Source organism: Perca fluviatilis, chromosome 15 (genome assembly GCF_010015445.1).
Source record: "Perca fluviatilis chromosome 15, GENO_Pfluv_1.0, whole genome shotgun sequence".
In the NCBI taxonomy this organism is placed as follows: domain Eukaryota; kingdom Metazoa; phylum Chordata; class Actinopteri; order Perciformes; family Percidae; genus Perca; species Perca fluviatilis.
Genome location: NC_053126.1, coordinates 2,687,564 through 2,711,256, shown reverse-complemented (window position 1 = coordinate 2,711,256; position 23,693 = coordinate 2,687,564). Strand labels below are relative to the sequence as shown.

The 23,693-nt window shown below is 40.9% G+C and overlaps 2 protein-coding genes across 4 annotated transcripts in view; both read right to left on the bottom strand.

The window, feature by feature from the left end:
* Positions 1–12,331, bottom strand: part of engl (endoglin, like) — a 34,300-nt gene extending 21,969 nt beyond the window's left edge. The window contains exons 1-6 of one of the 3 annotated variants that reach the window (XM_039824140.1): positions 10,952–12,331; positions 7,812–7,929; positions 4,806–4,975; positions 3,839–3,976; positions 1,877–2,051; positions 793–964 (exon numbers count right to left, since the gene is read on the bottom strand). In XM_039824140.1, coding sequence (XP_039680074.1) covers positions 793–964; positions 1,877–2,051; positions 3,839–3,976; positions 4,806–4,975; positions 7,812–7,929; positions 10,952–11,062 — 884 coding nt within the window. In that variant the 5' untranslated portion in view covers positions 11,063–12,331. The remainder of the gene's footprint in view (positions 1–792; positions 965–1,876; positions 2,052–3,838; positions 3,977–4,805; positions 4,976–7,811; positions 7,930–10,951) is intronic. The other 2 variants (XM_039824141.1, XM_039824143.1) reach the window with 2 other exon arrangements.
* A 7,365-nt stretch (positions 12,332–19,696) lies between these two features.
* Positions 19,697–23,693, bottom strand: part of LOC120574078 (serine/threonine-protein kinase N1-like) — a 45,735-nt gene continuing 41,738 nt past the window's right edge. Inside the window, 3 exon segments of the mRNA XM_039824139.1 lie at positions 19,697–20,071; positions 21,486–21,553; positions 22,230–22,347. Coding sequence (XP_039680073.1) covers positions 19,868–20,071; positions 21,486–21,553; positions 22,230–22,347 — 390 coding nt within the window. The 3' untranslated portion in view covers positions 19,697–19,867.

Below are 23,693 nucleotides of genomic sequence, written 5' to 3'. Positions count from 1 at the left end.
GATACCAGACGTCTACAAGTAGTACATATAGGTTATGCTCTCATAAAACGATGGATTGTAAAGTTTGTAAGTACACCAGAAGTTTATGTAAATAACACTTGCCTGCTGCCTGCTGGCTTCTGCTCTCTGCTGTTGTTGTTGCTGCTGTGAGACGAGTGCTTAGGGACATCTACAAATTACAACACCGAAAAGAGATGCAACAAAAATATTTTTTAATTTAACTTATTTTTTAAAGTAAGTGTTGTAATATAACTAGCAGGAGACAAGTAATAATTGAGGTAAGTTTGGAGACATTACCTTATTTAATCATTAAATTAATACATATTTTTGTTGCATCTCTTTTCGGTGTAGTAATTTGTAGACGGCCCTAAGCACTCGTCTAACTGCAGGCAGCAGCAGCAGCAGCAGCAGCAGCAACAGAGAGCAGAAGAGAGCAGGCAAGTGTTCTTAAACTTCTGGTGTACTTACAAACTTTCCAATCCATCGTTTTATGAGAGCATAACCTATATATACTAGTGTAGACCTTTGGTATAATTTTGGGCATTATTAGTGGGGTCATTTAAGAGATACAAACGTGGGTCCATTAGCCCCTGCGCTAAGCTACTCAGCGGCTAACGCTACTCTAGGCTAACTCGCCCAATGTTAGACCCAGGTGAAAAAAGCTTCTGGGGGGGTGTTTGGCTCAAGGTCATGGTGCAAAGGACCCTAGGGTGAATTACTCCGAACCATCACTTTAACATTGCATGCCATAAATGCTCTTGCCAGGTTTTTCCCGAGGCTGCATGTTCTCACCCACAGAGCCCGGAGCCCGCTGAATGCAGCTTGATCACATGGACTTCAGGGCTGATCCCACCCGCTGATACGTGAGCGCAGCCCTGCACTTCCTGCGGCTGCAGCTCCGAGGTCATGTAATTGGGAGAGAGGAACATGGACTGCAGCTGGCACACAGCAGGCAGCGTTGGATCTGTGATATATAGAGGCAAAGCAACAGGCAAGAGGGGAGAAGCTTTCGCAAGATCTTTCTCCACAATTTGTCTGACCTGAGCCTTGACTGTCTGTAGAGAGGGGGGAGATAAGGCTGAATTTAAAGTGCCCATATTATGAAAATAATCACTTTTTCTGGGATTTTCTGGGGTGTTATTTTGTGTCTCTGGTGCTTCCACACACATACAAACTTTGAAAAAAAAAAATCCATGGTGTTCTGAGTGAGATACGGTTTCTGAATGTGTCCTGCCTTCAGTCTCCTGGTGAGCTGGTCAACATCTGCACGGCTTTCTACGGCACTAGCCGAGACGAGGGAGCTAGGGGGCTAACCGTTAGCATGCTAGCGAGATGTGCTCAGAAGTTTCTTGGAACTAAATCATTCAGCATGAAAAAAGCATACAAAAATGACTAATCGACTAAAGAAATCTTAGTCGACTTAGACCAAAACAACCGATCGGCTAGGAGAGGGCAGCCCTAATCATCAGTATGGAGCTCAGTGTAAATTCTTGCAGGAAGACTTAACTTAACTTAATCATATTTCTCTCTCTTCTAAACTGAACAGCTGTTAGAGGCGTTCACTTTTATTTTAACCAATCAGAAGCGGCCTCGAATTTCACGAGCCAATCACAGCATGACATCCCTGTTTTTAAACCTGTCTCTCTCCTCTGCTCAGTTGTCATTTCAGGCTAAGAGCTCAACCCTCCTCCTCCCCTTGCTCCACCGGTCTTCTGGCTTTCTAACCCCCTAAATATATATCATTTCATAATGATGGAGTCTAATCTCCAAAGACTAGTACATGTCATTTCAGGCATTCGTACAATAAATCTTTCCATATCTGCATATCAATCAGTCTCTCCTGATTGAAATGATATTTGGTTTCTTGGCGGCTCACCCTCTCCCAGTTGGACGTAGACTCGGTTGCCGTGTGGCATGTATGTCAGAGAGGACAGGTTGCCGTGGTGTCTCAGAGCCCAGCGGTGCAGCGCACGTGGACGAAAAGGCAGCGAATGCACCGTCCGGACATCCAGACGCAGGGTGTGGGACTGCACGCTGGAGTTTGAGGATACCTAGCAGATAAATACAAAAATATGTGAACAATATTTTACTATATTAATAGCCTAAGATGTTGGTTTTTTGATTATTTTTCCTTTTCTCTCTTTCTCCACAAAATAAAGTGTGAAGAAAGAAAGTCCCAGAAAACCCCTCAGGGGGCTCGGCATGTTGGGTTACCCGCAGAGTTTCAACAATACATAACTAATAAAAAACTAAAAGGGACAGAAGAAAGAAACTTCGAAATGAGAGAACATTGATCCTTTCTTCTGTCCCTTTTTCATACAATATGTGGTTTCTTTTTCAGTCTTTTCTTGGCTTCTAACCCTCACCTCACACTGTTTTATCTCGTATCAAGCCTTAATCCCTCAGTACATTCATGTGGATTTTTCATTTAGTATCTTTTCTTTTATTGTCCATGCTATTCATGTGGATTATTGTTATTTTAATCATCCTGTTTATGATGTATGTGTGTATTGTGTGTGATGTCTGTAAGCTACTGGGACCTTGAATGTCCCCTTGGGGATCTATAAAGTATCTATCTATCTATCTATCTAATGCTTTTTTTCTTCTTTTTAATATTGTGTGAATAAACTGTGGGGTAATTCCTCTGCTCAAGCAACCACAAATCAAAGGTCTTTGTTGTAAGTGTCATAACGAAAGTGATTATTTCTACAGAGTTTGCTCTGGGAAATGTTCCAGTCCCCTCTGGCAGGGATTTACATCACACAATCACAAAAACGTAAATGGAGGTCGTAAATGCTGCTTCAACAAACAACTCGAGGAGTGACAGTCTCAGAAGAATGAGAGCATTGATCTCATTCTCACTCATAACTCATCTTATTTGTTTCTGGACATTAAGGAATATCGGTGTACATTTGAATTTGCATCACACTTTGAAACGAGAGAAGAAAAAATAAATTCTCATTTCATTGTTCCTTTCTTCTGTCCCTTTTTCATACAATATATGTTTTCTCTTAATTATTATGAATTATATATTGTTGAATAGTTGTAGGGAACACAACATTAACCCCCCTGAGTGGTTTCTGAGTTTCCTTTGCATGTCGTTTTTTTATTTAATTTCTCTTAAATGCGTCATTGTGTTGTTAAATAAACCAAATCAAAGATATGGAGCCCGTAAAAGGGACATGGGGATTTATTTTTCCCTCATGCGCACAACAAACTTTCTCGTGGGCGTGCAATACTTTTGCGTGCTCATGAGAAACCAATCTGAATACCAGTCAGAATGGCTGCCGAAGACGGGATATTCATCTTCCTGAAGACACAATGAAATGTACCGGATATAGAGCCATCAACAAACTTAAAGATGATACGGTAACTGTTAACCCATTTCATGCTGTGAATGTGAAATATTAACTTTAGCCGCAAAACGTAATCAGTATTTCATTAGCATAATTTTGCTAGCCTTACAGTAGACACGACATACTTCCATGTGCTTACAAGAAAAGTCTCTCGCGAGCACCAGAAAGTTTCTTGAAAGTTTCTTATGCTCACCAGAAAGTTTCTTGAAAGTTTCTTATGCTCACCAGAAAGTTTCTTGTGTGCACCAGAAAGTATCTTGTCCAGGAAGTATCTTGCATGCACCAGAAAGTATCTTGAAAGTTTCTTATGCACACCAGAAAGTTTCTTATGCACACCAGAAAGTATATTATGCACACCAGAAAGTATCTTGAAAGCACATGAAAAAAATAATAATTCCCCATATCCCTTCAATCAAACACGAATTGGTGGTGACGTAAAGGACGTGATATCACACAGAAGTGATGGGCAGATTGGGACTGACCTGCACCAGCACGGGGAGGTGGGGGGGCAGTCTCTCCGCCTGCAGCCACCAGGTGACGGGGAGCCTGGAGCTGAGCAGCAGGTGGACGGCTCTGAGAGGTGAGGGGTGCAGAAACAAAGGCTTCAGCAACACTGTCACCTGCAGGCAGAAGAGGACAGGGGGGGGGTCATCATGAAGCCGGTCATCACACATGTTCAATATGAGTAACAGAAGGGTTAGATAAATGGGGGCCTGAAACTGACAACATGTAGTAAAAGGTTATAAAACAAGCCAAATGTGGCCGGGTTGGCTCAGTGAGTAGAGTAGGCGCACATGTACTGAGAGGTTTATGCCTCGACACAGAGGTCCATGGTTCGAATCTGACCTGTGACAATTTCCTGCATGTCTTCCCCCCTCTCTCTCTCCCCTTTCTGACCTAGCTGTCCTGTCAAAATTAAAGGCAGAAAAGCCCCCAAAAAATCATCTTAAAACAAGCCAAATTACATTTAAAAGTACCGTCTGTGGTGGAAACCCAAAACAGATCGAGTGTTTCGATACACTAGTGCAGTGTCTGTTCAGAATGGGTCGATTGCTTGGTTTATTAGTATTTTTTCCCCACAACTTTATCTTAAACTTTATCAGGCGCGGCTTCGGCTCATCTAGAGATTCGGCATTGCCAGACTTTCCTCCACAGCGCTGCAGAGGAGGGTCTGGCTAGTACACACAGCATTCTTGGATGGGAGAAAAACGAGCCACCGTGCTTCTGCTAAATAGCCTCTGGAAGGAACTTGTTTTGGTGGAACATGTGTACGTTCAAAAGTAGTTTTAGTCGTGCAACAGAAAACTCAGATTGGACATAAATCCACCAGAGTTTAGGACGCCAACACAAAGAAAGATATAGGTAACGGACATCCTAACTGACTCCGCCAGATGGATTGCTTCGTATTTGGTTCTACAGTACAGAACATAGTTTGGGTTAGGTCATTACCTTGTTTTCGGGGCTGTTTGTTACTCTCCTCACTGCAATGACGTGAGTTTCCTTGTTTCCTCGTTCTCTGGCAGCGCAGCCAGGACCCGCCTCGAACCTCTCCAGCAGACCGCGAACAGGGTGCAGCCCCCCCACCGGTGCCACGGAGCATCGCACCTCCACACCTTGAGCTGAGGAGGAACAGCAGATGCGTGACTATCAAAGGGGGGTAAGCTTCGCTTCAGAACTCGCCCTATGGCGCCATTTTGATGCTACAAAGCGATCACCTCCCGTTAGCATCCCATTGACTCCCATTCATTTTGACTTCACTTTGACAGAGAATAACTTTACATCTGAAGCGTTTAAAGACTCTTGTCTTTATTATTTATTTACTTTATTATATGTCCATTGTTTATTTCTAAAGAAACACGACAATGTATGTGTCCATGTTCTCTCCTTACATATAGCTACGCTCTCCGTCTCTGTAAGATTGGGAATGATTGAGATTTCTCTCGGCACAGCTACCAGAAGACTTCACACTTTCAGACAGGTTGCTCACGTCACATCTACGTCTTCAAGCTCAGTTGGAGGCTGCTCAGTAACGCTCAGCCAGCACCGGGAAAGAGACTTCTGACATCCTTCACTGGTCTCAGTCCAGAGACACGGGACCTGGTGGTCCATACTGTCTATGGTGACTATGCAGGCTGTTTTCATGAAACCCTTGCACACTGATGTCACTATGAAAAGTAAAGCTCTATAATTCGTATGTATTGCACGTATTTACTGCTGTGTATGCACCCCATAGACTGCTGCAGGTCAGTATAGATGTTTGGGTCATAAAACACAGAACTTTCATGTTGGGGAGCGGGTTAAAAGATCCATGAAATTTGTGTTTGTTCCTCGCGAGAGTTTTAATCCAAACCACAAACTTTTTTCTAACCTAAACTAGTCGTTTTGGTGCCTGAAATGAACCGTTGTCGATGCTTGATGCTCATTTTTTTGTCGGCTAATCTCAACTGCCACACTCTGTAGCCAGCGTCACATGACCAGCCAGAAGTCGCCTTTTTGTCATCATATCATACGAATAGGTGTGCATAAATGTTCGTACGATATCATACGAACCCGTTTCTGAGAATGCATTGGAATATGAAGTGTGGGGGTCGGGAGAAAAGGTGTGTGCATGCTGAGTTTAAATTAAATCCCCGCCAGAGGGGACTGGAACATTTCCCAGAGCAAACTCTGTAGAAATAATCACTTTCGTTATGACACTTACAATAAAGACCTTTGATTTGTGGTTGCTTGAGCAGAGGAAATACCCCACAGTTTATTCACACAATATTAAAAAGAAGAAAAAAAGCATTAGATAGATAGATAGATAGATAGATAGATAGATAGATAGATAGATAGATAGATAGATACTTTATTGATCCCCAAGGGGACATTCAAGGTCCCAGTAGCTTACAGACATCACACACAATATACACATACATCATAAACAGGATGATTAAAATAACAATAATCCACATGAATAGCATGGACAATAAAAGAAAAGATACTAAATGAAAAATCCACATGAATGTACTGAGGGATTAAGGCTTGATACGAGATAAAACAGTGTGAGGTGAGGGTTAGAAGCCAAGAAAAGACTGAAAAAGAAACCACATATTGTATGAAAAAGGGACAGAAGAAAGGATCAATGTTCTCTCATTTCGAAGTTTCTTTCTTCTGTCCCTTTTAGTTTTTTATTAGTTATGTATTGTTGAAACTCTGCGGGGAACCCAACATGCCGAGCCCCCTGAGGGGTTTTCTGGGACTTTCTTTCTTCACACTTTATTTTGTGGAGAAAGAGAGAAAAGGAAAAATAATAATAATAAAAAAAAACATCTTAGGCTATTAATATAGTAAAATATTTTTCACAGATTTTTGTATTTATCTGCTAGGTATCCTCAAAACTCCAAACCACCCCCTCTTAGTAGCATTACTTTCACTGAGCATCAGAGAAAATCAGAACAATAAAGTAGGGTGTAAGTTTTTACGTTAAAGGGTAAATATCTCGTCTTTGACAATATGTGGAGATCCTTTACGGCAGGGGGGTCAAACTCAATTTCACTAAGGGCCACACTAGAAAAATGAGAATCACATTAAGGGCCAGACATGTTTAGTTTATTGACATGCTTTTATTTAATTGAAAGTCAAAAAACATTGACTGTATTGTTGCATGTCTCATACAGCTTTGTCACTTACAGTTTGGTTGAGAAAAGTCAGCAAAAAAGTTCCTTCATAGAGTTTTAGCAAATTTCTGAATGACAAAGTCGGCAAATCTGCCAAATTCTGTTTTGAGTGTCGCGTGAATATAGTTTGAAAACAGTTTCTGTCTTTTTGGTTTCGGCGCTCATATAGGCGGGCCAAAATTTGTTGTGAACCTAAACTGATATGTGGGCCGGATGAAAACTGGCGAGGGGCCAGATTTGGCCCGTGGGCCTTTAGTTTGACATGTTTTACAGTGTTCTTAGAGGGGAGGAAAGCATTGGAGGCATGCTCTCCGTGTGTGTCCACCATCAACCAATGAATATTGCTATGTATTTAGTATACGTCTGTTTGTCTTTGCTTGGTTTTATTTGAAGTGCTTTTCTCTTCAGGATAAGTTAACATTTGGACCACCGGTGATTCTTAAGGAAGACTTATGTTGACCTACTGTGCCAAATATCACATGTTACAGCCCTGTCATGTTTATGTTTATTTTATTGAAGATGAGCCATACTGTGACAGTTCTGATTTGCACCTGTATCATTTGTTGTAGTGTGATTATGAAAATTAATAAACACACTTGTTGAAAAAAAAAAAAAGGGTGTAAGTGTACAAAATGGGATGAATTACAATAAGAATTTAAAAGTCTTAAAGTTGTTGTCGATTAGTGTCCTTTCTAATGTTTTTTGAAAGATGATAATGATAAAATTCTCTTTTAATGTCTTGGCAGTTACCATTTTTCCTTGTTCTAAAGATAAACGAGTGTAATGTTGTTCTTACCTGCCGTTCTCTTCCAGAGCAGAAGGAGACAGAGAACAGTCCATCCAACCCCTGGCAGCGAAGACATCATCAACATTTCACCACTACACTGACTTAACGGGACGTCCCCTCTTACATCCTAGTGAACAGAAACAGGCAATAAGACTCACAGAAGGCACATTATGTAACACATTCGATAGTTTTCGGGGTTTCTACTGTTGTAAACTGCCCCAGTCACTGATACAACGGAGTTAGAGCTGCAAAGATTACAACTAGAGAATCTGATGGTACGTGTCCATGGCAGCTTCATTTCCAAGCTTCCTATTCGTTGTCTATGTGAGCAGCCGGGCAATGTCCACACAGCATTCTGGGATGGGAGAAAAACGTGCTCTGGTTTATTGGCATTTCTTTAAACCAATCAGAATCATCGTGGGGGCGGGGCTAAGCTCCGGACGGAGCCACGGTGCCTCTGCTAAACAGTCTCAGGAAGGAACTTGTTTTGGTGGAACATGTGTACGTTGAAAAGTAGTTTTAGTCGTGCAACAGAGAACTCCGATTAGACAGATAGTCTAGCTAGCTGTCTGGATTTACCCTGCAGAGATCTGAGGAGCAGTTAACCATAGTCCTCACAAATCAGCCGGAGGTTAGAACGCCAACACAGAGACAGAGGAAGGGGACATCTGGCCGAAAATTAGGGATATCCGGCAGCACCTGAACAATCCAGGAAATGAAACGTCATCAATATGGGCTAGCGTTGCGGTGACTTTTGAGAAGCAAGGCGTCGAGTTGCCCGCTCCTCATTTGCATAAAGTTGAATCCAGGCTGCTTTATGCAAATCAGGGGCGTCCAGCTCGACTCGCCTCCACTCAAAAACTCAGGAAAATCTGTTAGAATGACCGTTGTCGATCTAAAATGAAGACAGATTCAGCAGCTGTATCTTATTTTGCGTAAAACGTTTACAGGAAAACATTTCTGCGAACGAGCCGCGAACGGCTTTCCAAACGAGCCGCCATGTTTTCATCTTTGTTTCTCTTTGATTTGGCAGAAATGAGCTTCCATACTTTGGCAAGAAATGTGCATGCACTTTGTTATGTATTTACATATTTCTTTTTCAAAATGTATTCATGAATATCGGAGAAGTAAATGTACAGTATTTATAAAAAAAAATAAACAATTAAAAATAAATTAAAAGAGCAATATTTTAAATCAGAGATCTGCAAAGATTATTTCATGAGCAGGTTCCTAAATAATAATAATAATATATATATATATATATATATATATATATATATATATATGAAACAAACAGCAGGAAAATCAATGTAGGACTTCTTAATATAGCCTAACTTAATATTTCGACACTAAGTGTCATCAAACCCACTCAATCACATCTTATAACTTATTCAAATAAGGTGCATACGGAAAGAAAAGATAATTGTCCGACTAATTTAGGCCTCCTGCACACTGCCTGCGTGGCGTGAGTGTGTCAGCTGCCCTGGTATTAAACCATTACTGATGGCTGTATTCCACTTAGGAGAGGTCCTGGTATTAAACCATTACTGATGGCTGCATTCCACTTAGGAGAGGTCCTGGTATTAAACCATTACTGATGGCTGCATTCCACTTAGGAGAGGTCCTGGTATTAAACCATTACTGATGGCTGTATTCCACTTAGGAGAGGTCCTGGTATTAAACCATTACTGATGGCTGCATTCCACTTAGGAGAGGTCCTGGTATTAAACCATTACTGATGGCTGCATTCCACTTAGGAGAGGTCCTGGTATTGTGCATGCTGACTCACTGAAATATCTTACTGGGACACTTGATGGAACTGAGCCATCGTTAAGGTGATCAGCTTCAGCTGTGCTTTTCTTACTATGACAAGTCAACATGTCTGCTGTGAAGAAGGTCCATTGGGTTGGGAACTGGAGGGTCACTGGTTCAAGTCCCAATACGGACCAAAGTGTGGATTGGTAGCTGGAGAGATGCCAGTTCACCTCCTTTTTTGAGCAAGGCACTGTACCCCCCTAACTGCCCAGGGCGCTTGTCTAGCATTGGCAGCCCACTCACTCTGACATCTCTCCATTTGTGCATGAATAGGTTCTGAGTGTGTGTGTGTGTGTGTGTGTGTGTGTGTGTGTGTGTGTGTGTGTGTGTGTGTGTGTGTGTGTGTGTGTGTGTGTGTGTGTGTGTGTGTGTGTATTTCAGGCCTGTGTGTACTGATTTCTAACAATAAAAACAGAGTGTAAATTATAATTTCCCCACTGGGGATCATTAACAGTATAAATATGAATGAATGAGGAAATTTTATTTCAGCCATATAAAAATAAAATAAAACACAAAAAAAAAAAAAAGTATAAATGTTTTCACAAATAAGCCAAATAAAAAAAACACCCATTAACCAGCATAGACGGAGTAGGAAGAAGTATACACTTATATAATCCTCCCCCTCCCCCACAGCTCAGTAATTAATGTTTAGCAATTAACTTTCCTTCCGGACCCTTTGTACTGTCATATGCTCCCATCTAACTATATACAATTTGTTATATTATACCGTCCATATACATAAACATACACACATATGTGTGTGTGTGTGTGTGTATATATATATATATATATATATATATATATATATATATATATATATATATATATATATATACTGTACATATACAGTATATACAACACACATACATATACCTATATGTATTTATATATAGTTATTTATGTGTGTATGTGTATATACAGTACACATACACACAGTATATGCACATATATTACTGTACATATACAACTTTAAATATACATACATATATACATACATAGATACATTCACACACACATATACAGTATACATATACATATATATACACACACAAATACTGTACATATACACATACATAACACTTCACACAAATGTTTAAATACACATATCGCATATGCACTTTATACTGTAACATACGTACCTACATGTACACATTACATACACGTGTATACTACACACAAACATAACATACTGTATAATACACCTATATAGGCGTATATTTGACCACATTTCTAAATCGTATAATAAAAGTAAGTTATTTATATTTATCTTTTATATTGTATATACACTAACTCCTTTCTTATGAGAACAGTACAGCACAGAAAGTTGGACTCACCTGCGGCTCTGCGCGGAGGGACAGGCGGACTGCTGATCCAGCTGTTGCTCTCCCGGGCTTCCCTGTGAGGGGGCCGGGCTGCACTCCCAGCTCAACACACGCCCCCCTCATTTCCTCAACACACGACCATGCAGTCACACACACACACACACACACACACACACACACACACACACACACACACACACACACACACACACACACACACACACACACACACTTCGTGTGAACCACGCAACAAAATACTCGCGGGTTGCGTCAGACGTCTTTCTCCAGCGGAGGTGCGACTTGTGGGAAATATTTCTCAGTGGAAATTCATTTTAACACACCGAGTGGGACTGAAAGGGAGGGGTGGGCGTGGGGGGTAGTTGTAGGCCTAAAGACACAATTAAACAGGGGCAAATGGGAGGGACTGCGGGATGGTGTGACAGAGTGGAGAGAGAGATGGCGAGATGGAGAGGAATAAAAGGCTTTGGGAACGTAGATGGCAACAGGAAGGAGGGAGGGAGGGAAGGAGGAGGAATGGAGGGAGAGAAGTGAAGAGGGAGGGAAGGAGGAGGGAGAGAAGGAGGGAGAGAAGGAGGGAAGAGAAGGGAAGGTGGGAGAGGAGGAGGGGACATAGGAGGGAAGGAGGAGGGATGGAGTTTGGTCAGAAGTTTGACTGGCAGGTGAAATGTTTTAGGAGGGAAGTGCAACACACTTTCTGAGATATTAAGGACATATTTTCCATATTTCTGAGTTTAGATGTTGCTTTTTTCTTTCTTTTCAATCAAGGGGATCACTGCACATTCTGCACTCAATCCATTCAGCCTCCTTCTTATGCAAAACAGCTATTTTGTATATATTTGTTTCTGTATTTATTGTTTATTTCATATTAATGTTTAATATGTTAGTTGTTTATGGATGCACCAACCACCAAGGCAAATTCCACATAAGTGCAACTTATTGTGGCAATGGCAATAAATCTTTTTTCTGATTCTGATTCTGGTGATCTTACAAATAATTAAAAGCAAAAACACATTGCAGCCATGCCTCCATTTTTTGGCACACTTACTTTGCATGTGATCCAAGGGTAGAGCTCAGGAGTTTGACTGACAGGTGAAATGTTTTGGGATGGAAGTAAACAAGGGTACACACTCTCTGAGACATGCCATGGATCATATTTTCCATATTTCTTGAGTTTAGATGTTGCATTTTTCTCTACTTTCAATGTGTGTATGAGAAATAAATAAGTAAAAACACACTGCAGCCATGCCTCCATTTGTTGCAGTCAGATTATTCACGTTTGTTAATAGGACAACTGTCCAGCTTGTATTTACCTTCACTAAAGTGCTGGTTTTACCGCTGACAGGCTCAGATTATTATTCTAAGTGTCTGACAACATTATAGAAAGGATCCCTACAGAGATAGACCTTTAAAACCTCTTTGAGACCTTTCTGTTTAACCAGAAACAGCTCTGAAGTCGCTAGCGCTAAACCCACCAGACTCCATTTAAAAAAGCAGTACTTTTAGTGTGTATAGAGCCAACATATTGTCACATGTAAATCAGTAAACTATGTGTTTATTTCAACCAAAACTAGAGTTGTGATGTTTGGAAAACTGGAAAGACGGCCCCAAAACAGCTTTCATAGTTTTATTCTGTTTCTGTTGACTTTGAATGAAGTGTGTTTTACGATGCTAAAATTACTGATTATTTACATGGAGTCTGGTGGGTTTAGCGAACGTTATTTGGCGGATGTTTTTAATGTTAAAAAAAGGATCTTACTCTTTAACAGAAAGGTCGACCTTACATGTATTATGTAATGTAATATGGCCGTTCCATGATTTCCTATGGGGAGAGCTGTGCCGCCCAACTAGGCGGAGCGCTACCCTTGGCGTAGGAATTGCCCCCCTCCCCCGAGCGCAGCTCTCAAAGTTCAAATTATTTTAACTTTGACCTCATTGCCACTGACCAATTCAATAACAAATACCCTCCCTGCTCTGCGCCCTACCCCGCGGTATTTGTGTTGTGTTTTCGCCGATTCATCACTGTAGCAAGCATCTCACTATCACTAACGTTATCCACATTCATATTTAGACACACAAATGATATATCCAGCTACAAAAAAGTCTGAAAGTCGGAAGTTAGAATGGAAAGAGTCTTTGCTATGGCGATGTTACACCGTTTCGTCATTTCGGCATTGGTGTAAACTGGCCGGTTTACGAACGTTGCAGAACGAAGCGTTGCAAGTAGTTGCAAGTTTCAACTCATCTTGTCTTGGATCTTTGGTCTGAACTGGGCTCAGCATAACTTCACATCAAAAAGAAAAACAGTCCGCTAAATTCTGCAGATTTTCATTCTGGATCACCGCTGAAAACTGTAAAAACAAATATCTGCAGATTTCGTTTGGGCCTGTTAATCTGCGCCTATAAACTGGATTTAGGACTAATGTTAATCAACAGACATGAAGGACATTTTGGATTTAGCGTAAATATTATTATTCATGTCTATGGGGGTCACGATTTGATTTGACTTCTGATTTCAAGACCACGATTCAATTAAACTTTGGACATTTTGAAAAAAAGAATTCAGTTTGAGTTTCTCAGTTTGCAATTGAACGCACCATGAGTTTAACGAGGTGCACGTGAATGCACAATGGAGTCCCCGTTGGAGCCCACATGCTTTCCAATTTCTAAAATGTGAGGATTTTTCTGCATTGAATACTTTAAGTACATTTTCCTGATGATACTTACATACTTTTACTTAAAGCTACATTGTGTAAGAATTTCTCCCATCTAGTGGTGAAATTGTATATGACAACTAACTGAATATTACTTTCTAGCCCCTCCCATTCCGAGTGTGTTTTAACTCCTACGGTGGCCGAACCCAAAATTAGCTCTCAGTATCTCCATCGTTTGCACGCAGCTGTTGTAGCTGATGTGAGTTGTCTGCCAGGTAAATCACAACGTTATGCACAACCATGCTACGCTTAGCCAAGCAACTATAAAACTTTGAATTTACACAAATAGGCTAAATTACCTGTCAATAAGAAAGCAGGCAACTTCAGCGTCCCTTTTAAAATCCTTGCTCCTTATGAGCTCTTTCCATCTTGGAAAAGCTACTCCAATATTAACTTTGGTCTTTGCCTGTCGCGTTGTCGTTTTAATTCTCTTTTTCGCTTCCTTGGAGACTCCGTAACATGTCCTTGAGAACAGGTGTGATCCTCCATCTTCAAAAGGCTTTCAAATCTGCCGGCAGTCGCGAGTAATCTCCCGGCTGGCATTCGTCACGGTGCCACTGAGTGTAAGAGGGTGAAAGATGGAGGTAGGTCTCTATTTGGTTAATGTATTATAAAGATGGAGGTATGTCTCTCTTTGGTTAATGTATTATAAAGATGGAGGTATGTCTCTCTTTGGTTAATGTATTATAAAGATGGAGGTATGTCTCTCTTTGGCTAATGTATTATAAAGATGGAGGTATGTCCCTCTTTGGTTAATGTATTATAAAGATGGAGGTATGTCCCTCATTGGCTAATGTATTATAAAGATGGAGGTATGTCTCTCTTTGGTTAATGTATTATAAAGATGGAGGAATGTCCCTAATTGGCTAATGTATTATAAAGATGGAGGTATGTCTCTCTTTGGCTAATGTATTATAAAGATGGAGGTATGTCCCTCATTGTTTAATGTATTATAAAGATGGAGGTATGTCTCTCTTTGGTTAATGCTTACGAGAATACTTTGACTAGTTGGTGGAAGTAATTACACATGAATAAGCTCATATTGTGAAAGAACAAAGGGCTTTTTGCTAAGAATCAACTCAAAACATTACACAATGTAGGTTTAAGTAGCATTTTCAATGCAGGACTTTTACATGTAACAGAGTATTTTTTACAGTGTGGTGTTAAAGGATCTGAATACTTCTTCCATTACTGTACGTCTATGTTTCTTTAATGTCCAGTTTAATTCCCATTAATAATTCCAAGAATGTTTTTAATTCTAACCATTTCGGTACACCATTAAGAATAACAGCTGGGGCCCGGCCTGGCTTTTCAACTGTGTACGTTCAAAAGCAGTAACAGCACTCCATCTAACCATCAACTCAACTCGGGTGTATTTGGGTGCTTTGTATTGTTGTCTTTGTATTTTGTTTGGGGTTTGCTGTTGTGCTCGCTGTCACGTGCCTTACTTCACTGTCTGTGCTTCCCGTGTCCAAAGTTTTGCCACTATACATCCACTGCATGTTCATATCCTGTGTTCAGTGACTTTCGTTTCCCTATTACATCATTGAGTCCATCCCTCCAACTCCTATTTTATTCTCTCTCTCTCTCTCTCTCTCTCTCTCTATCCTCCTTTCCTCTTTCCTTTCTCCATTCATCCACTTCTTTCCTGTCTCATCTCCTTCCATAAAGCTCCTTCTCCATTCTCCTCTCTCATTATCCCTCTTCTTCATCCATTTCATTCCATTTTATATTTCCTTCATTTCTCTACCACCACCACCTCTCTCTCTCTCTCTCTCTCTCTCACTCTCTCTCTCTCCTCTCTCTCTCTCTTTCTCTCCTCTCTCTTTCTCTCCTCTCTCCATCTCTCTCTCCTTCTCTTTCTTATATGTGTTGTACTCTCCTTCCTCCTCTGTCTTCCTTCCTTCTTCATTCTTCTATCCATTCCTTTCTTTCCATTCCTCTTTCCTCTCTTTCCTCTCTCTTTCTCTTTCTCTCCTCTCTCTCTCTCTGTCTCCTTTCTCTCCTCTTTCTATTCCTCATATCTATATACTCTCCTTATATCTCTATACTCTACCTCTCTATCCTCCTATTTTATATACCTCTATACCTCTATATACATATGTCTATATATCTATATCTCATATATATATGTCTATATACATATATGTGTATACTATATATACATATATATACATATATATGTATACATATATATATATATATATATATATATATATATATATATATATATATATATATATTATATATATGTATATATATATGTATATATATATATGCTCACTCTTACTCACACATACATATACATATATATACATACATATATATATATGTATATGTTGTATATATATGTATATGTATGTATAAATGAAATGTTCTACTTGCCCAAAGACCCAGTTTTTACTGGCTCCTACAAGGAATTGTCAGTTTTTTTTTTCGAAAATAAAAAATAAATAAAAAAAAACTAGAAAGAACCCATCTGAGAAACTTTTGAAAACACGTTAAATAAAAAAAAAAACAAACAAACATCAAAAGCATCTCTTTTTTTTTTTTTTTTTTTTTTTTTTCTGGTGTGTTTTTGCTGTGCCGGCTGGCAGCTTCTTTGCTTTTATTTAATTTATTTATTTTTAACTTCATATTTCCTTTTGCAATCAAATGGTGCAGTCAGCTGTTCAGAGACACAACACAGGTATAAAGGTCTTAATTTATAATAATATTTTAATAATTTTGGACTCTTTATTGATCCCCAATGGGGAAATTACAATTCTTAGGGGGTCAGTCCATGGGTTCAGCATCCTCTTAAAGGCTAACTATTTCAACCTGGACCCTATGTTCCTGTTTTAGTGTCTAAGTGACTGATGGGAACAACAATCTCTGACATTGGTCCAGTATTAAGAGTAATCGCTGCAGTCAGCAGTCAGAAAAACAAGCTACGATGTAAGTTAATAGGATAACTGTCCAGCTTGTATTTACCTTCACAAAGTGCTTGTTTTACCGCTGACAGACTCAGATTATTATTCTAAGTGTCTGACAACATTATGGAAAGGATCCCTTCAGAGATGGACCTTTTTAAAACCTCTGTAATAGCTTTCTGTTTAACCAGAAACAGCTGTGAAGTCATTAACGCCAAACCCACCAGACTCCATTTAAAAAGCAATACTTTTAGCGTGCCAACATATTTTAACATGTAAATCGGTAAAGTTATTATTTTTTTGAATTACATTTATATCTACATTTATATCAAAACCTCGAGACTTTCAAACATCAACATGTTATTTATTAATATGTATTTGTGTCTAAATGACATATAAACATCTTCTCCTATTCTATGTTGCCTGGAAACGCTTCCAACACGCTGGCGTGTCGCGTGAAAAGTAGGCGTCGGTCCTGTTTCTAGCACGCACGTTTTTCAGCGCGGCTCGAGCCGAGCCAGAGACGTGCGTGTGACGCAGGCGGTGTGTAAGCTTTAACCTGTTACCATGGGAGCCGAAATAAAAACGAACACGCCACGCAGCCAGCGTGAAGCCGGCCTTAGGCTAGTTTAAGATGAACTGCGCCTCGCCAAAAAGCCGCGGTCAAGTCGGACAGTTTGCCGCCGTTTCCAGCAGCCTTCAGTCTGAACAGGAAGTCACAGAAACACTCACATCCTGTTAGGTCTGATTCAGATTTAACCCTCCCGTTGTCCTCCGGTCAAGTCTGACTCGTTTGCAAACGAATTGTCCCAAAAATACCATGGACAGTTCCATACAACACTACAATTAAGATTTGGGCATTTTAATTCAATTTATAGCATTGCATTTTGTTTAAATGGTTTTAAAACCGTATCTAAACTTTGACATTCTGTGATTATCGATCAACTTACGTTCCTCTGACTTTTAATTAATAGTCAAAATAATTCATACATTTTGGGGGATTTTCACCCAGAAATTATAAAGCCTATAATTTAAGTTTATTTACCTTGAATTCCCCCCCAAAATTGTAAAACTACTGGTATTATAGTGGTGGTATTGAAAGAATAGTGGCGGAAAAACGTCAAAAGCGTCGGGAAAACTCCCGACAAAACCGCTGAAAAACAAAAAAAGTGTTTGTTGTGGATCAGTGGGTAGAGCAGGCGCACATGTACTGAGAGGTTTATGCCTTGACGCAGAGGTCCAGGGTTCGAGTCCGACCTGAGACGACTTCCTGCATGTCTTCCCCCCCATTTCTCACCTAGCTGTAAAAATGTTTGAAAATAATCTGACAAATAAAGTATGATCAGAATGGCATTTTGTCCGATGTTACCATCCACGTCAAATAGGTCGTGTATTGTAAAGGATAGCTCAGAGGTTTGCACTGATGCAAATTAGACCAGCTAGTAGACTCTGCAGCCTTGAACTCTGGTTTGATTGCCAACAGTTTTGGGGGTGATGATGGCGCAGTGGATATAACACATACCTTTGGTACAAGTGTTTGTTTCCAGTTTTGACCTGGAAAAGGACAACAAGACAATTTCCTGAATTGTAGGTATGTGATGGTGATACTACATTTAAATACATAGGCTGGATTATATTTTATGACATTTTTATCAGTACCCCCTCAAACTATTATCTTCATCCCTTTTGGGAGGGTCCAAGTCTCATCTAGGGGGTGTTGGAACACCTCAATATCCCCCAGTAATTGGAACACTGGTTTGACACCCCTGGACTAACCGAACGGAAAAACTGCCAATGACAATAAATCGATCACTGCTTCTGTGTTGGGTTCACATCTTTACTGAGTCACAGTTCCAACATATTTCACCAGCAAATGACAGAAGAGGAAACACAGATAGATGGGGGGGGGGGAAGAGTTAAAACCAACAATTATAAATCACAAAAAAAAGAACAAAAAAAATGTAAAAGCTTTTTGTCATTGAAAACTGATTTTAGTTTAAAAAAATCTGTGTTGTACCGAAAGACAGCGGACAGAGAAGACGACGAAGAGATGACTTATGTTAACATTCAGCACATGAATAGACCTTTTATCACTTGTCATAGTAGGAAAAGCACAGCTGGAGCTAATCACCTTAACGATGGCTCAGTTCCATCAAGTGTCCCAGTAAGATATTTCAGTGAGTCAGCATGCACAATACCAGGGTCTCTCCTAAGTGGAATGCAGCCATCAGTAATGGTTTAATACCAGGACCTCTCCTAAGTGGAATGCAGCCATCAGTAATGGTTTAATACCAGGGCCTCTCCTAAGTGGAATGCAGCCATCAGTAATGGTTTAATACCAGGGCCTCTCCTAAGTGGAATGCAGCCATCAGTAATGGTTTAATACCAGGACCTCTCCTAAGTGGAATGCAGCCATCAGTAATGGTTTAATACCAGGGTCTCTCCTAAGTGGAATGCAGCCATCAGTAATGGGTTTGAATACACCTGTGCTTTTCCTCCTATGACATGTCAACATGTCTGCTGGGAAAAAGCTGTATTGCACGCAGACTTTTCCCTCTCTTCTGGCTCCCCCATGTGTTCACTTACAGGTGGTGCATGAGCGCAGCTGATGAGGATACATTCATCAGTGACTGAGGCAGGGACACCGTACACAACCAAACACACACTTAGCAGCAACAAACCGACAGCAGATATACGTGAAGGGACGAGAGAGACGAGAGGGTGAGCGCAGGGAGAGAAGAGACAAAGCGCTCGCTGTCAGAATGATCACCTTTGACTCTGTGATTGATTTCAAGGCTCTCTGAGCATTGCAGTTCTGTGTTGGACAAACCGCATCCATCAAAGGACTCTTCTTCTGTGTTGTTACATAATAATCTGGATTATTTTATCCGTTATAAACACCACGTCCTCTTCCTCTAAAAGCCACGCATCTGCAGACCTCCAGAGGACTGTAGATGCATGTTTTCTTTTGCATGTGTGGTGTGTGCAACACACATGATTTCAGACTCTACTGATACCAGTTCACACACACACACACACACACACACACACACAACACACAACAATATCACACCCATACACGCCTCCCCCGCCCGCAACGGGCCTTTTTGCAACAAACAAACAGACGGAGAGATTAAAAACAAAGAACAGTTAAGGAGTGATCATCGCCTCTCATCACCATTGAGTTCCTCTCTCCCAGGTTGTGGGGGCAGAGAGTCAGCCGCCTTTCGCTTCTCAGTCTCCTCTCAGAGTCTGTGGCTGACCCCCCTGTGACCCATGGGACTCTAACAGAGGTCTGAGACGTAGTCAAAATCCTTGAAGTAATCCTGTTCCTTGCGGGAGAGGTTGCGGCGCTCGCGGGGGGGCGTCAGGGCGGGAGCCTCGGCCGTGAACTCCACGTCAAAGTTGCTGACGTCTTCTTTTCCTCCGATGGTCGGGACGAACGGGGGCGGGACCTTCCTCTGAAGAAGAGCCTCCCAGTCCATGCCCTAAACAACGCTCACATTTAGTTTCTCAGCAAGATGCACGCCGGAACATTAAGGGGCAACTTTGGTACCAACCTGGACCGTATTTTCCCATGTTTTTGTGTCCTGATGAAGTGACTGATGAGGACAACAATTTTTTATTTCAGTCCGGTATCGAACGCTGCAGCTGGCAGCCGCGGTACAAGCTGGGATGTAACCACTCAGGGCATTTGTGCATCGTCAGTTTCCTTCCACTAAAAGTTCTGTTTTTGCCACTGACAGACTCAGATTATTAGTCTAAGTGTCTGACAACATTATGGGATGGATCCCTACAGAGATAGACCTTTTTGTTAAAGAGTAAGATCCTTTTTGTTTAACCAGAAACCTCCCCGAAATCGCTATCGCCAAACCCACCAGACTCCATTTAAATAAACACTAATTTTATCAATCAATTTAACACACTTCATTCGATGAAAATCAAAAGCCGTCTTGGTTCATCTTTCCACTGTTCCAACAATCACCACTCTGGTTTGGTTGAAATAAACCCTTAATTCAACCATTTACATGTGGAGATATGCTGGCTCTATACACGCTAAAAGTCCTGATTATTTACATGGAGTCTGGTGGAGATATGCTGGCTCTATACACGCTAAAAGTCCTGATTATTTACATGGAGTCTGGTGGAGATATGCTGGCTCTATACATGCTAAAAGTCCTGATTATTTACATGGAGTCTGGTGGAGATATGCTCGCTCTATACACGCTAAAAGTCCTGATTATTTACATGGAGTCAGGTGGAGATATGCTGGCTCTATACACGCTAAAAGTCCTGATTATTTACATGGAGTCTGGTGGAGATATGCTGGCTCTATACACACTAAAAGTCCTGATTATTTACATGGAGTCTGGTGGAGATATGCTGGCTCTATACACACTAAAAGTCCTGATTATTTACATGGAGTCTGGTGGAGATATGCTGGCTCTATACACACTAAAAGTCCTGATTATTTACATGGAGTCTGGTGGAGATATGCTGGCTCTATACACGCTAAAAGTCCTGATTATTTACATGGAGTCTGGTGGAGTTTGGTGATGGTGATTTCGGGGCGGTTTCATGTTAAACTAAAAAGATCTTACTCTTTAACTAAAAGCTCTATCTCTGTAGGGATCCTTTCCATAATGTTGTCAGACACTTAGAATAATAATCTGAGTCTGTCAGCGGCAAAAACTGAACTTCTAGTGGACGGAAATTGCCCGTTAACGTTACGTTGCAACTTGTTTAGTCACTGCCGACTGCAGCGGTGTTGCTTTGACCATTTTTAAAGATCATTGTTGCCATGAGTCACTTAGACTCACAAAAAAGGGAAAATAGTGTTGGAAAGGTTGAAAAATACAGAAAAGTTACCCTTTAAAAAGGTTAAAAAAAATAGACACTCACCCTGAAAAACGGTTGTTTTTTGACATCTTCAGCATCCTTTTCTCCAGAGCCCGTAGTTTTTTATTTTTCTTATTATATAACAACCAAAAAATAAAAAAAAACTTAATAATTTTTTTTTTTTTTTTTTTATTTTTGTTGAAATTTATAAAAAAAATTATTTTTTCGAATTCTTGCCTCAACAACTAGCAATCCAAGTAACAGATTGGGTGGGTATATATACTGAATTTAATCATTTATGCGGTTGGAATGGAAGTAATGGAAGGTATGGAAGGAATGTATATATAGGAATGTAATCAAAAAAAAAACCCACTAACCCTCTAGTTCTTTGGGAATGTGTCTCTTAACAGCAGATTGAACAAGTATGAATAGAAGTATATTAGGAATAAGTGACCATACAATGTGATCTCACTTAACAGGAGATAGAAGTATGATAGAAGTAAGGGGCTTTATCACAGGACAGGCATTAAGGGAAGACCCAGGTGATGAGAGGCAGATGTGTGAGAGGGGAAGGAAACAGGTTTTGACTGACTGCAGTCGGACTTTGGAGATTCACGCTCGTAAATGGTCAAATTGGCCGTAACTTTGAATTCGTTGCTGCCAACTGGGGTGGCGAGGCTTTCTTTTAGGGGGGCATTTGCCACCCTATGCCACCCCGGTAGATCCGCCCCTGGATGCGTTCAACATCACAAGCACGATAAGAGAGCTGAGGTGAGTCAGGAGCAGGAAGTGACAGCAGAAGTATGCGGAGTCTAACCCGTCTCATTATGCCGATGGCTTCGGTGGAGAGGAAGCGAGGGTAGCGCACTTCATCGTTCACGATGCTGTCGAAAACCTCCTCCTCATCGTCACCTGGGAACGGAGACTGGGAGAAACAGACGCACATTAGTTTGCATTACATCAGGAGTCGACAGATACTGGGTTTTAAAGGCCGATACCAATTATTAGTAGTTAAAAGGGAGGTTTTCCTCGCCACTGTCGCACTTATGCATTTATGCTTGCTCTTGGGGGAATCAATGGAATTGTTGGGTCTTTGTAAATTATAGAGTTTGGTCTAGACCAACTCTATCTGTAAAGTGTCCTGAGATGACTCTTGTTATGATTTGACACTATAAATACAATTGAATTGAATAGTTAATGAAACCAATATTTGGAACAGATATTTATTTACAGTGAAAATGAAAATCTTCAAGACAAAATTAAGATTTTAGAACGTAACAAACTCCAACACTAAACTTTGTTTAAATGCTTTAAATGCTTTAATAAATTAGAAACGTTCAACATGATCCCCAGTAAGAGAGAGTCAGATAGTGTTGTGGGCGGGACATTGAAACGTGCGTTATACTCGCCGTTCCCGACCTGGCGCACGACATGGGAGCGCCGTAACGGTTTATACTGGCGCCTGGTGGTCCCTACACTAGCTGCAGTCTTCTCCTGAACACTGGTGGCGCTAATGAGGAAAGGCCAAGACTTTGCTATTTCTACGGACTAGAAGTTGATATTGAGTCAATTGGATGAGGAAGAACAGCTGATTTTGAGCCTGCTTGCAAAGAAACGAAGAAAAAGAAGAAGGTGCAATGTTGGTCCTTTGAATAACGCCAGACATAAATATGGTGAGTTCAATATCCTCGTGAAACAAATGAGGATGATAGACGAAGAGAAGCACTTTGAATACTTCAGAATGTCTGCACAACGATTGGAGACCTACTTGGTGGGATCGAGCCTTTCATTCTCCATAAAAGAGCTCATCTTAACCCAGGAAGTTTACCAGAGAGACCTGCAGTCACTCTGAGAGTCCTGGCAGCACGTTGGTCTCGAACTCATCCATGCTTCCTGTTTCTGCTTTGTTGCGCGCCGCTGAAAGAAATAGAGTGGTGCACGAGCTCTGGTCGCACACTGAAAATCCTGGCGCGCCAGCGAGATCTACGCCATTTTGACGTCACAGTGTCACACAACAGGTCGGGAACGCCGATTGTAAAAAGGCCTTAAGTCAGACTCAGTGGGGAGTGAAGCCGGAGCAGAGGGACAGACTCCGAGCTGTAGCCGAGCCAAAGTAGAACACTTTTTTATTCATTCACTTTATCTGTCATCAGGCACATAAACACTGACACTGATAATCTGAAAACTACCAAAAAAACAGGCCCGATAATCAGCCAGTCTGTCCCTACTTTACACGTTATACCTCTATCTCCAACAGCCTCGACTTACTTA